The 15,882-nt window shown below is 36.2% G+C and overlaps 1 protein-coding gene across 1 annotated transcript in view; it reads left to right on the plus strand.

Moving 5' to 3' along the window:
• Window positions 1-11,731: 11,731 nt before the first annotated feature.
• LOC150108084 (UPF0193 protein EVG1) overlaps window positions 11,732-15,882 on the plus strand; it is an 80,591-nt gene continuing 76,440 nt past the window's right edge. Inside the window, exons 1-2 of the mRNA XM_090415948.1 lie at window positions 11,732-11,828; window positions 12,757-12,819. Coding sequence (XP_090272074.1) covers window positions 11,732-11,828; window positions 12,757-12,819 — 160 coding nt within the window. The remainder of the gene's footprint in view (window positions 11,829-12,756; window positions 12,820-15,882) is intronic.

Consider the following 15,882-nt stretch of genomic DNA (forward strand, 5'->3'; position numbering starts at 1 on the left):
TCAGTGGCTTGATAGGAAAACTCAATTTTACTGGACGTTAGATTCTCAAACAATCTCCTCATCATCCTTATCAAAAACAGGAATCATAAAATGTTTAATTCGACGAGCTAGAACTAATTGCTCAACTCCCCACGAATTGCAGAAAGAACTTTCCGCTATCAAACATTACATGAAATTAAATGGCTTGTCCGAAAAGACTACACAACATCTGTTCGATTCCTACAATCCAATCCAGAACAGCAAAGAATCAATACGTCGAGTTCCAATTCCATATATTTCCGGAATTTTAGAACCAATTTCAAGAATTCTAAAGAAATATGATTTAACAGTCACTTATATCCATATCAACAAAATATACAGCTACTTCCCCTCTTCTAAAGATAAATGCTCAACTATGTCGCTACCTGGTGTATATCAAGTTTCATGTAAACTGCAATCTGTCATACTTTGGACAAACAGGACGCTCTATAGAAAAAAGAATACAAGAACATCAATCATACACTCTTCACAACAAATCCGATAAGTCTGGATTGGAGCAACACGGGATAGAGACAAGCCTCAACATTCTCTGGTCCAGGACTTGTCTTCTACACAGATGTTGCTATAAATTCGAACGGTATTCATAGAGTGCTGAGGCTTTACTTGAACGCTCTAACTTGAATCGAAATGATTGCGTATCCTTGTCAAAAATATGGGAAAGTTTAATCCAGATAACAAACTAGTTTTTTTTTTCAGTTGGGACCTTCTAATTCTTACATTAGTCTAATGTGAATAATTAATAATTAAATTTATAAATTAAGATTGTTGTATGAAATTGTGAATTCATACCTATAATTTATTCATCACTGATGACATTTACCTCTCTTTAGTATTTAGCAATGTAACATCACGCGGCTCGTTCTACTTTTGAATGATCAATTGTTTGTATTCCATCTTGTAAACATTGTTCCTATCAAGCCTCTGATGATAGTCTATTAATTTAAGACTGATATATTTGGCAAATATTAAAATATTCTGGTGCTAATGTGTTGATAATTCTTAATTTCGTGTCACAAGTGTCTCTCAAGAATGGGAAAGAAGGTACTTGTTCACATATGATTTGAATGACTGTATATTGTATTCCTTGGGGAACACAACAGTGGAAGACTGTTCCATAGTAGAGCAGTTGCAGGGATGAAGGAGAAGAAGCAAAAACTTGTTCTGCGGGTTTCAAGGTGCACTGTAAAGGGATGTTGAGCAGCAACTGCATGTGTTCCAACGAGCTTAGTACTAAGTGGGGGGAAATTATTGATGCTATTTCGGATGAACATTTTCCATGGAAATATTTATAGAATATACATAGTGCAGAGCCCAATTATCTGTGTGAAAGTGGGGGTGGGGGGGGGGAAGTGAGTTGATAAGAGATGGGTCATTAATAAGTCTGATTGCTTTCAAGTCTGATTAAGTCAAGCATTTTCAGGGAGCTTTTGGTGATCCCATATGTGAGAGCAGTATCCAATGGCTGGGTGGATTTGTGATTTGTATAAGGTTAACAACTGTTCAGGTGTGAATTAACGTCTTGAGTGAAAGAGAAATCCTAGTTTTTTTATAAGCTGAGGATGCAGTGGTTGCAATGTGTTTATGTCAGGAGAGGCCTGATGTCAGGATAATTCCAAGAAGAGAAATCGCAAATTGTTTGGAAATTTGGGTGTTGTATAAAAATAATACTGGAATAAATGGTTCTTTTTTATTAGAAATAAGACAGTCCCGGGTTTTATTAGCATTGAAATTGATTAGGTTATCTGAACCCCGCTGGAGGATAGCTTGAAGATCAGAATTGAGGGCAGTGGTGGGTGATGTTCTCTCCGTTGAGCTGAGTTGTGTAGAGCAGGGTTTATCAAAAGAAAGGGACGAGCCCAATGTGCTGTCGTCTTCAAAACTGTGTTGGATTGGATCAGCTGAAGTAGGTCATTCATATATATTGTAGGAAGAGGGTTGGTGACAGGACAGAATTTGTGGAACCCCGGTATTAGTTGAATCGTGAGAAGATAAATAACCATCCGCCAACACACATAGTATGCGTCCAGACAGAAAATCGGCAATCCAACTACAGAGGTCTTTAGATAGACCAAACGATGGCAGTTTGCTTAGTAAGCCTTTGTGCCAGACCCGGTCAAACGTCTTGGAGATATCAAGTGCAACCGCTTGAGATTTGTGAACAGATTTCCTGTTGATCGGCAGAGACGGAATCCATTCTGGCTGTCGTTAATTAGGTGGGTACCTTCAAGGTAGTGTAGGAATTGGGAATTGGGAATTGGGAATTTTTTCCATAACTTTAGACGGAGCTTAGGTGAGCGAGATTGGGGCAGCAGTTGGACGGCAGTGACTTGACGCCCTTCTTGGAAATGGGTTGAATATATATAGGCCAATTTGCAGGCTGTGTGATAGATACGAGTGGAGTAAGACAGTATGCACAGGCGATATAGGACAGGAGTCAGTTCTGTAAATTTATGTCCGCATTTGGCTGTTGTGATGGAAATTTTTCCTTGTAAAGTAAAAATGTAGTTCGTACTTAGCTTTTGGACACCAGTGTACATTTGTTCTTGAAGACTTTGAAAACTAAAATTAAAAACGAACGTAGTTGTGACTGTAGAGAGAAATTACATCGTCTGTTTAAGGAAATGCGAAATCATTCGGATTCTCCCTCTTCCGGAAATTCTGGTTTTTCATCCCGTAAACTCTAGAAAATCAACCGTTGGACTTACACTATTTCTATAAACACAAGTGTAAAATAATTTATAGTTGTTAGGATTAGGAACCACTAGATAACGGCAATAGTCTGTGTACTCTCCTCCGTCGATGTCGGCACTGACAGTCTTGAGCCCGCTATCGGTGATTTGTTAAGGAGATGAGCTTGGCTTCCCTTTAGTCTATAAAAATTAGTCAGGACTAAATTACCCCTCCTACTTCCTTTTAGCATTAGCAGATTTAGAATTCAGGTTATATTCTTAGTGTCATTTGCGTATAGAAGTTCCCTTCGAAATTGAATATATAAATGTTCTAGAAATGGCGATAAGAAGTCTTAGTTTTTTTTTTTTTTTTTTGAAGAGCGGAAACAATGGAATGGAATGTGCAATACTTGTTGCTCTAACATCTGATGCATGTCCTTTCACAGGTGCCTTTCATTGTTAACACGACGAAAGCTTTCACTGATTGAGAGTATTGTATGATTTCTTTTGTTGAAATTGTAAAGTGAACGTTGCATTTTCCACAATGATCAGTTTTTTGATGGCAAGATTGAACACAGAGTTCTCCAGAATCCGTAACCATCTTTTCATCATCATCATCATCATCAAATTCCTGCCATGTACCCTCAAGGTGTTTACAGGAGGATATGATAGTACTACATGAAAAAAATTACATCATTATTAATTTCCTATCTACAATTTTCCTCCAAATCAGTCTGTTATTTGTCAAGACTCCAACCTTATCAGATCTTATATTTCTATCGTCTAAGGCACTTTGTACCGTATCAATCCACCTATATCTTGGTCTTCCTCTGGGTAACCATCTTTTTTATGTAAATAAGGGAATGTCCCCAAGAGGCCAAAAACAGTAAAAGAGCAAAAGTCATATTCGTAACTGCGAGTGAAAGAATGAGAAAATGGTGTCATACGTGTTTGGTCAAAATGCACACGAGAAAGCTGATTTTATAAATTGTTCTAATCTACAACATATAATTTATTTACATTATTTTACTTTATCTTTTGATAACGATTTTAAGCATTAATTAGTTAAGTCAATATTGCTATTCCCAATATTTTAATGTCATTGCTGTGATTTATTTTATTTTATTTTATTTTTTTAAATCTGAAGATGATCATTCTCATTCGTTGAGAACCCAAATGTGATGAACGATGGGCGTGTTGGCTTCTAACTGAGCAGCACACTCTGCCGTAGTCGAACTTTGATCGTTAGGAGATGGAGGATACGGTAACTGTTCCTACGCAGTGTCATGCGTAGTTGAAATCCGACGTGTTCATCCTGAAGAGGTTTGTCACAATATCTGAGGTCCGTGTTGAGCCGCTCCGTTGAGCTGGCAGCCACGACCCCGTTTGGTCACTAAGTTAGGTTAAGTTGAATATCGATCATGACAACTGGATCCGGACGATGGGGTGGGGCCACTAGTGCAGCATATGTTGCCCGTTAGGAGGGGGAGGAAACGGTGATACTCATTGTTGGTGCTGGTGTCTTTCCGAAAGGGAACATCTCGTTTAAAGATCCGGTTGTATAATAAATTTGTTTTTTCTTTTTATTACAGTTGGTACAGGGAGTTGCATTCAAAGATGGAAAACTTTCCAATGCTGAATCCAGACTCTTACCGACTATAAAATACGACGTCTTTGTAGCTGCCTGCCGAAACGTGTTCGTGGCATGGTTGGAAAGAGAACGGGACATTGCGATCTTCTGTTGGAAAAGATTGTTGTCGTGACGAGAAAAATCTTTAAGATTTTTTAAGGAGATGGCCTTTTCAAATGAAGACGACTTAGCCGAAGTCGTACGGAGGTGGAAAAGTTTTTTCTTCCGGAAACTAAGATTTCTCATCAGCATACAGGCATATCCATAAAGGACACACGCAGTTTACAGACAGAAAGCTTGTAACGAGTCCTTGGACTTCTTAGAATGACGAAACAAATTTTAAATCTCTGTAACCGATTTTGAAACAATAAATGTTTTTTTCTAGAATTTTATTGTGTCGGTTTTACTTGAGTGTAAATTGAGTATAAATCCTGTTTTTTCCCTTTTATTCTAGGGAATGGGAGGGGGGGGGAGTCATCACAGATAAATCCAACGGAAGTCAGAACTACTGTATTTGCGATATTTCGTTTTTGACCAATCTTGTTAAAAAACCATGCTTCATTATTATTATTATTATTATTATTATTATTATTATTATTATTATTATTATTATTATTATTATTATTATTAGCAGGGGACCATAATCCACTAGGCACCATTTCTTCGTAGTGAGTTATGTTAGAATAAATAAGGTGTCCTAAATTAGTATCAGAGATTTAAGTACTGCACTCTTCTTAAAAATTGAAACAATATTTATAAATATAAAACATATATATATATGTAAAGTTTATTTAATAAATTGGATAAAAATCTTAAATCTGTAATTAATCAATAATGCACATATTTTTATCTTTTTATGTAAAATATTGTAGGATATCCATCCGTCCAGGTGGCAAATGATTTTTGCTGCGTGGTGCGAGATCACAACAACGCTTATTGACGCCTTCAATTGTCTTGATAAATAAAACCAAGTTTGGCCCGCAGAGCTCGTTTTTCGAGGGCGATCTCATAGCAAACGTCTGAAATACATTCCATTGATTTAAAACGCTGCAGAGTCTGGATACAACGTTATGTGAGATTCCAAAGTCTAACAATACTAGTAATTCTGCGGCCTTCTTTAAGCTTTCCAATAATTTTCCCCGCGTGAAATAATCTAGTAATGTCTATCAGACATTCAAGTTTGCAACTTTATTCCTTCGAGAAAACAGCTCCCTCAAACACAGTTAGCTTAGCACAGACTTTTGCCTTTTATCCGGTTGAGTGCTACCATGTAACCCCTTTGCGCTCGATTCGAAAATTTGAATAAATCGTCCGAGTGGTTATGCCCCTCGCAACCATATCCCTGGGAAAAGCGTGTCCTGCGCTTGATTCCCGTCGCTGACGTGAGGAGCTTGGATCTTTCTCAGACATAGCCAAGTTAGTCAGTCTTGGGCGTGGACTGCAGAGTTTTTCTCCCCAGTTTATCTGGGGTTTTTCCTCCCAGAAACAGACAAACCGGCCCAGTGAACAAACACTTCTACAGACATAGGATACCTCCAGGAATAAGGAGAAACCAACCTATTCTGTAGGATTTCGGTTCCGAATGTCTACACGGTAAAATGTGTAGGTCTATGAGTGAGTGTAAATCAGGAATATCAGGAAGACCCGAAATCATCCATTATATAAATGGCCACAAGCTAATTCGTCTAAATTTGCTGTTGTAATTTTCAGAAATAGTGTTCATCATTCATTAGGTTTTGGACACCAGCGTAGATTAATAACTGAGTTGGATAAAGGAGATGGCTACACGGTGATTCTGCTGGATTTTGAAAAGGCATTTGACAAAATACGACATCGAACTCTATTATGCAAATGGAAGAAATGGGGACGAATATGACGCTGGTTATGTTGATAAGGGGATGACTGATGTACAGATATTATAAAGTTGTGTACGGAGGCGCAGAGTCGAATCGATTCGAAATCAAGTGACTAATGGCGTGCCGCAAGGTTCAGTACTCGGACCACAACTGTTTTTTTTTTTTTTTTTTTTTTTGTTGTACTTGAAATAACATCGGAAATAACCTGAAATGAAATATTCAGCTGTTTGCTGATGACACAAAATTATTATTATTATTATTATTATTCCTGATACTTCCAAGGAGTCCGAAGACTCATCGCGGGAGGGCATCTTCAACTATCTCTACACCTTACCTCTACTACGAATCAATGCCATCTACCGCCCATCTCCAACACCACCACAACTAGTAATTTTTGTCTGTAAATTGCGTGTGTTCTGAAGGGCCAATTTGTATGTATGCGGGATGAAAAACCCGAGTTTCCGGGAGAAAAAACCCTGCTACCTCCGTATGAGATCGGCTAACTCACCATCGATTGAAATCGACCAGATAAAGATTCCTCCCGTCGCGACGAGAATCGAACTTAGGCCTATTCCAATCGAAGGGCGCAATGTACCATCGTTCTTCCAATTGCGCTACGGAGGCGCTTCGTAGAGTAATTAGGTAGAGTAATAATAAATCAAGGCAATGGAGGGCTTGCAGAATGATTTACATGGGCTCTCACTATGAGTAAAAGATAAAAAGCAAAAGCTGTCGGTTTAGATTACATGCTGTGTACTGCATTGATGGAACTGTACTTCAGGATTTAGTTGAAGCTAGGGATTGTGGAGTGGTGGTTATATATTGCTTAGGTTGCTAATAAGCTCATAAGATTACTTGGCTATCGATGAACAAGTAGAGATATAGAAGCTGGTCTTCCTTTTTATAAGGCCTTGGTATATCTACATCTGGATTATTCTGCTCAGAGGCGAGAGACCAAAATGGTGAGTGGTCTCTGGAATGTTTCCTATGAGGATAGTTTGAGGATGTGTGGACTGCAGAAGTTAATTGATAGACGAAAGACAGAGATGTGATTCATTGTATTGATGCAGGGGAAATGTTTCAGTACTTGGCTGGTGAAGGAGGTAAAGGCAGTCGTTATTAGGAGTGTGAGAAGTAGTTTTTTTTTGTTTGAAGAGTTGCGAATGAATGGAATGGGTTGCCAGAGTCAGATGCTAGTGCTTTGTCTGCTAATGGGTTCAAGATGAGGTATAATAGAATCTGTCTAGTTCGTGTCTCCCATGATGAGTCCATAGACTCATCATGGGAGACACGAACTCATCATCATGAGTCGCTGTTACAATAGCAACCACCATCACCATCACCATCGCCACCACCACCACTACAACAACAACAACAATAATAATAATAATCAACACTGATAAAGGTGACATGGTAATATATATAAATAAACTAAATTAGTCTAATATACCTAAATACATACCAAAAAATATCCAGTTACCCCAATCCTAATTGGGGTAATTGGATATTTTTTGGTTGTAAATATAAAGAAGACTTTGTGACATATATGGAAAAAAATAAAAACTTCTGGAGAATCTTAATTATTATTATTATTATGTAACACCTCCAGGGAGTCCAAAGACTCATCGAGGGAGAGTGTGCCAACAGCATCGAACAATTGAACCGGGCTCAAACTTGCTTAAGCCATTAGTAGAAGAGGCTCTACCAATCGACTAACCTTTAGAGGTTAACTTAATATCGATTGCTTAATATCCCATAATGCAAAGATGTTATGGGAAGGATTGCTATTCTGCCCATATTATATTATTATTATTATATATATATATATATATATATATATATATATGTAAATATTTCATCAATAAATTATTATTATTATCGTCGTCGTCGTCCGGTAGCATCCTCTAGCAAGAGGGTTGCAGCAGATGAGCAGCTCTTCTCCATTTCTCTCTGTCTGTTGCTTCCATCATTCTTAAAAAAGTCCATTCCACGATGTCATTAAACCACTCTCTAGTTGGTCTTCCACGTCTTCTCTTCCCCTCAACTTTCCCTTGTAATATAGTTCTTGTCAGGTGTCCCGAAGAACCTCTCAGAAGATGTCCTGCAAATCTAGTCTTTCTCTGCATAATATTCTTTAATAGTGTTCTTTCCATCCCAGCTCGTCTTAAAACTTCTTGATTTGATATTCTTTCTGTATAGCTAATCTTTTCCATCTTTCTATAACACCACATTTCCAATGCATTAATTCTTTCCATATCTCTCTTTCTTAGTGTTCATGACTCACTTCCATAACTTGCAATACTCCAAACTGTTGCTTTAACTATTCCAATTCTAACGCCTATTTTAGTGTTCTTGTTTATTAAAATTCTCTTCATTTCCATAAATGTCGATTTAGCTTTGCCTATTCTATTTCTAATGTCCAACTCTGAAGTTCTCCTTTCTCTGAGATCCAGCTACCTAAATATTGAAATCTTTCCACTTCTTCTAAAATCTTTCCTCCACTTCTTCTAAAATCTTTCCTCCACATCTTATTTTTACATTATCTCCTATTTTTCTACCCATTATCATTATCTTGGTCTTTTTTGTGTTAATTCTTAGTCCATACTCTTTGAATTCTTTTCAATTCTTTGAATAATTTGTTGTAACCCATTTTCACTTTCTGCCATCACTACAATATCATCCGCATATCTTAAGTTATTAATGATTCTTCCGTTTATTCCTTCTTCTACATCCTCAAGTGCCTCTCTAAACATTTGTTCACTATAAAAGTTAAACAATAATGGTGATAACTTGCATCCTTGTCTGACTCCCTCCACCGGGAATTCTCCTGTTTCCTCTCCATTTACACACACTGACGCTATTTGTGACCAATATAATCTCTTTAAAATTTCCAAATCATTAGAGTCAATATCAGTATTTTCTAGAATGTCAAAAAGCCTTTCATGTTTCACTGTATCAAATGCCTTTTCAAAATCTAGAAATCCCCAAAACAACTTTCCACCATGGTTTAGTATTTTCTCCCCAATAATTCTTAGACAAGTTATAGCCTCTCCAGTTCCTTGTTTGGTTCTGAATCCAAACTGTTCCTCGTTCATTTCTTTTTCTATTTTATTCCTAATTCTCTCTAAAATTATTTGCACCAGAATTTTTGCTGTGTGAGTTATAAGACTTATCGTTCTAAAATTGTTACAGTCTAAAACTCCCAACTTTTTTTGGAATGGGGATAAAAATTGATCTTCTAAACTCCTCTGGTAATTCTTGTCCTTCATAAATTCCGTTCATAATTTGCCATAACACTTAAATACCTTTTTCACCTATATTCCTTATAAGTTCTATCTGTATACCATCTATTGCAGGGGATTTTCCTTCTTTCATCTTTTGAATTGCTAGATTCAATTCCTCCCTCATGAGGCACAGTCTCTGCCCACTATGTTCTTTCCTTTGATTTTCTTCTCTTTCCCTGTCTTCGTAAAGTTTACTTACATATTATTCCCATCTCTGTAATATCTTCTCTTTTTCTATCAGAATTTCACCTCTTTCATTCTTGATTGCTCCAGTCCTTAGCATCTTTCTCCTTCCTGTCATCATATTAATGTTTTTATAAACACCTTTTATGTCCTTTCTTTCTGCCTTTGCTGTTGTAACTTTACTTATTTCATCTAACCATTCTTCCTTTTTCCTTCTTATCCCTCTTTGTGTCTCCCTACTCAAGTCTTTATACTGCTTTTTTTTCTCCTCTGTTTTACTATTAACTAACGTTCTTCTTTGCGTTATTTTCCTCAAAATATTTTCTGTCATCCATGGTTTCTTTCTTTTCTCTCTTTCCTCCTCTTTTTTAGCTAAATGTAATTCTGTGGGAGTAATTGTGCTTTCCTTCAGAATCTTCCATTTTTCACTTGCATCATCATTTTCTTGTATATTTCTCTCGTTCATTTCTTCCTCTACTCTCTTTGAGAATTCATTCGCCGTACTTGGTATCTTCAGCCGCTCCATGTTCCATGATTTGTTCCATTTCCCTGTAGTTACCTTTTTTAGATTAATCCTTATCTTAGTTGACAACAATATGTGATCTGTATCACAGTCTGCTCCTAGATATGTTGTCACATCTTTTATAATGTTTCTATATCTTTTGTTTATCAAAATATAATCGATCTGATTTCTTCTACTATTTATATCCTCCCCTGGGGGTTTCCATGTGTACAATCTTCTATGTTTCTTAAACCAAGTGTTCATAATTGCTAAATCATGCTTTCTACAGAAATCCAACAACATATCTCTTCTTTCATTTCTCACTCCCAATCCAAATATCCCAACAATATCTTCCTCCCTTAATCTTCCGATTTTTGCATTCATATCGCCTTGTATTATAATTATATCTTTTGTTTCTTTACATTTCAAGCCCTGTTCTATATCGCCATAAACTCTCTCTACCTTCTCATCCTCATAATCACAAGTAGGTAAATATATCTGGATAAGTAGAATATTTCTTGGTTTTGCTTTCAACTTTACCACTAAAACTCTGTCTGAAATTTGCCAGTAGCTTTCCACACATCCTGCCACTCGTTTATTCAATATTATTCCAACACCTGCTTGATGTTGCTCTTCCCCTCCTGAGTAAATTATTCTTATTCCATCCTCTGTTCTAAAATCTCCTTTTCCTTTCCATCTCACCTCAGCCATTCCCAGAATGTCTATTTTCAATCTTAGCATCTCCATCTTCACAATCTCCAATCTTCCAGTTTGATGTAAGGTATTCACATTCCAAGATCCAATGCGAAAATTACTTTTAGCCCCTTTTCCACATGAATACTTTCCATCTTCCACTTCTCCACCTCCCGCAGGCTTTAGCAAAGAAGATTCATATGACTGACATGCAATCTGGTCCATATCCATACGGGAACAAGTGACCTCCCTGGTAGCCAATTGCGCAGTTCCGGACCCAGGGAACCCATCCTGAGCTGTGCATCGCTCGTCATTTTGATCTTTACTGCTCATCCAAACTAGGGAAAAAGTAGAAGCATAGTGTTTCCCGTTGCCTTCTATTCATGAAGAGATGAAAAAAGTAGAAACATTGAAAGAATCACCCCTAGCCCTTGATTACTCTAATAGTATTGGGGGGGGGGGAAGGGACAAGAAAGAAGAAAAGGATAGAAAGAAATAAGAGTAGGGACCATCCTATAGATAATATAACAGATATATATTACATGAAATAAGGTATGGTCCAGCATCAAGTGCCTCAGGTTCGCCACTCCCGTACTCACTAAAGTGAGCCCTTGAGGAAAGTATTATTATAAAAAATGTTATTATTATTATTATATTTTATGGAATGCTGTTTTAACCAAACATACAAGAAATATTTTAAACACTAAAAGCGATTGAAAAATTTAATGATGTATTTATTAAAATATTTTAAAAAATTATTTGAAACAGAATTTATAATTAAAGTCGTTTAATGTTCCCTTTACTATCTTCCCTTCTATATAGTACAATTTTATTAAAGTCGAAGAGAAATATGTATGGTTTCCATGGTAACAGTCATGGCGTCGGTGACGAGCAGCAATTTTAAACCTTTTGGTTTATGGAGCACTCCCCGTCAATCAGCCGTAAGCAAAGAAACTCAAGAATTAGTGAAAAGTAAGCAAGAAATAATTTTTAAGAATGTCATAAAGCCAAATTACTTTCTTAACATTTATGGTATAAATAACAAAATAAAAATTACACTCGTTGAATAATATTTTGACTCCATGAACTTTGATTATAGTTTGTGACAGCATATTTTTATAATTAGTTTATATTACATAAATTCTCCTTATTTGGCTTCAAAGGGCAATAGGATTTTTTCTAGAATTGCAGATAATGATCTTTAAAAGATAATTGAGATGAAGGCAGTAAGTGATAACAAAATCAAAAATGAAATTTAAATATGAGTATTACATTTGTTTTATATCAAATGCAGTTTCTGAAAAAGAAGTAAAATAAAAGCTCATGTGAAGATTTATACCATTCCTCTCCCCCACTAATTTTTAGAAATTTTGTTCCTGATTAATCATTGGGATTTATGTTTATTTAGTGGATACTTAGTGAAAAATAGACTACAAACTCACTTGGGATATTTATGCATATTCTTTATACACTGTGTGATCATTTATTGGGTACAGGCAGCAGCTTGGCTGTGGATATCATATCTTCATTATTGGCTGTGGCAGTCATTTGCAATTATCTTTAAGTTGCAGATAATTTTCATTGGTTACTGTTAACCAACTGCTCTAATGAGTGAAGAGCTGAAATAATGTGGCTTGAAAAGTGTCATGTTTCATTTCTATACTATGATTCCTGGATTATCTCTAACTCCCAGCCCACCAAATGTACTATAAATAATAAATATGTCATTAAGGTTTCCAGCAGTTCATTCTGAAATTTTTAGTCATGACTTCCAGTTTTTTATTCATGAAATAATAATTATTTTTTTTCATTGACTGCCAGTTCATTAATTTATGAAAGAGAGAAATATAAACTTACTACTTAAATATCCATTATTTAAATTAACCTTTTTCCCCCCCAGCTATGCTACAGGAAGCTCGTTTATCTATGAGACTGCAGCGGGAATTGATGAAAGCTGTTACAAGTATGTTCATCCTCCATTTATTGTTACTTTTAAAGTGATGTTTTATTTTTTTTCTGTTTTACATTCATTACTTAAAATCATGTAAGTTGACTGAATTTAATTCTCTCATTCAGTCTCTCTCTTTCTCTCTCTCTCTCTAAATTCATTATGACATTTAGCCATATTAACTCACACTCTCTCATCTAAGAACAACATAAATCAAATGATTTATTAAGCAGCAGATCATGGATTCAAATCACCAATTACAACATAAAAAAAAGCTAATCTCATTTGAATATCAGCATTGTTTGTATGATCACTTATTTTATTATTATTATTTATTATTATTATTATTATTATTATTATTATTATTCAGGCCTCCATGGAGTCAAATGACTCGTTCTGGTTCCTTCTTAGGAAACACAAAGTCTATTCATACCACTCCTTGAACTCATTGACCGTTCTTGCTCTAACCACTGTCTCTGAGGCAATGCATTCTATGATTCCACTACACTCCACGCAAAGAAACTACTCCTCATCCTCTTGCTCACAGCTTACTTTCATAACTGCCTCTCAACAGTTTAAAAGTCTCGATCATATCACCTCTCCTTCTTTTATCCACCAAACTTCAAATTCTGGGGACCAAATTTGAGAACAATAGTCTAAGTGTCATCTGATCAGGGTCTTATACAACGGAATGATAACTCTTTTATCTCTGCAGATCAGCGTCCTTCTCAGTATTGCAGCAATCCTCTGGGTTACCTTCACTGCCTTTGCAATATGCTCCTTGAATTTTAGTTTTCTATCAATAATCACCCCCAGATCTCTTGTCTCCCCTACTTCCTCCAGTATAGCTCCTTCAATTGAGGAGCTATACTACATTTTGCTGCATTAAACCATCAACCCATTCATTTGTCCATTTGTCTAGTTTCAAAACTATTAAGTTATGAAGAAATTTATATACACAGGAGGAATGATATGAATTTTGTAGATGTATTGAGTGAATTTGATTGATGACAAAAACTTGTATATGACTGATAGTTATATATGACATCTCCTTGAATGGTTTGGAGTTAGGTGTCTGGGATCTGAAATGCAAATTCAGGGAAACTAGAGCCATCCCTGAGGTAGGTGAGTGAATATGAGAATGAAAAAATCTGTGTACAGTTCCTAGATGAAAGAATGTGAAAATGCGAATGACCAAGGAATAGTAAATAGTTTCTCAGGTCTCAAATCTGAATGGGATTATAAAATGCAAGGGGTCATTGTGGGACCATAGGAATATTGCAATTTCTGTATATGAATTCCAAAACACATCAGGATATAAGAGTGGGGGGTTTTTGGCACCTTGAAGTAAACTAGTCAGAAATGACCAGCATAGAAAATCTTTGTTGGCAGAGCGAGATACAGGATAGAATATGAAACACATTGTATTTTCAGGGAGGACAGAGAAAGCAACTAAGAGCAGAATGGGGATAGAAGTGTTTGTTTGGAATTATGGCCAAAAATAATTAAGAGCAGAGTGGGAGTTACTAAAGCCGGCATATTGTGCCTTCAAACTGATTGTATTCTGTCTGGCCAGATTTCCTGTTTTACAAGATGACAACCTGAGTTTTTGGGAGGAAAAATTCTGACAGAATTTTCCCTCCCAAAATAATTAAACCAGTGACTGAACTATGGAGGCATGGATGGAGGGTAGGAAAGGAAATGCAACCAAGAAAAGTAGAAATTTATAATGAATGCAGGGTTGAGGGAGTAAACAAATGACTTCTTTTTTTTTTTTTAATTTCATTAGTATTGAAATTAACAAGGTTATCAAGAACTGTGTTGCAGGATACAGTATAATTGCAAATTAAGTATCTATTCTATGACAAATTGGACAAAGTGAGAGATTATGTGATGTACTAGTGATGCAAGTCAAAAATGCATGAGTCAAACAAGATCATGAAAAGTTCTTAGTCAATTTATTAATACAATACAAGGAAATTGAATATACACATAAATGAGCAGATAAGACATACAGTATACTGAAGTTATTTGATGAGAAAGGTATTATTATATGGGTATGTCCATGGAGTCAGAAGACTCACAGTGGGAGATCAACACTAACTATTATTCACACCATACCTATCATACCTCTCCTTAACCTGATTCACTGTCAAGGCACTCACAACTATCTCTGGCAGTCCACTCCATTCACCTCTTTTTCTCTAAGTAAAAATTTCCAGTGATGATCTTTAGCTCTCTCTACTCATCATGTATTGAAAACTTTCTTTTGCATCAGTCGTATAGATCACTTTTAGGAGCTTATTGTGCATTTTGATCATGTCTCCTCTTTTCTGCCTATCAACTAAAATTTTGAATCTCTCCCCCCTCACAACACACACACACACACACACACACACACACACACACACACACACACACACACACACACACACACACACACACACACACACCTTCAATCTCTCCTCATAGAGAGTATTTCACAGACCTGTCACCAGCACTATCTCACATCCCCAAGGAAACCCAGGTGATGAAATCTTTTCATAATAGTCAAGATATGTCCATATCATAGGCCTTATAAAGAAGGATAATAATTTCCTTATCTTTTTATCAATTCTCAGTGTGTTCTTCAACATCAAATAATCTCTTGAGCAATATATTGCCAATCCCTAGTAATGAGTCTTCAGGCACTCCATAAGTAACTCTCATTCTTCTAGATTCACTTCACCATATATATAGTTGAAATAAATAGAATTGTACATGTAACTGAACATCATTATAAGCCACAAATAGGAAGAGAAAATTTGTAAAGCATTTAGAAAACTTTATTATAACAAGCAGGAATTAGAATGGATAGTGAATTTAGGCAGGCAGTGTGGAAAAAGAAACTGTTATGGAGAAGACATATAGCAGGTGCATGAGTATAAAATGCTGCCCTAGCATGCAAGTAATGAAATAAAAAAAAGCACATGTAGGAGAAGATTTGATAGTTCAGGCTAAAGAAAATAAACCAATGTAATTCTTTCTTTGTATGGAAAGCACGAGAAGAAAAGCAATCACAGAAGAGTAACAGTGGTG

Source organism: Typopeltis vanoorti, chromosome 3 (genome assembly GCF_054136105.1).
Source record: "Typopeltis vanoorti isolate ZY-2024b chromosome 3, IOZ_Tvanoo_1.0, whole genome shotgun sequence".
Classification (NCBI taxonomy): domain Eukaryota; kingdom Metazoa; phylum Arthropoda; class Arachnida; order Uropygi; family Thelyphonidae; genus Typopeltis; species Typopeltis vanoorti.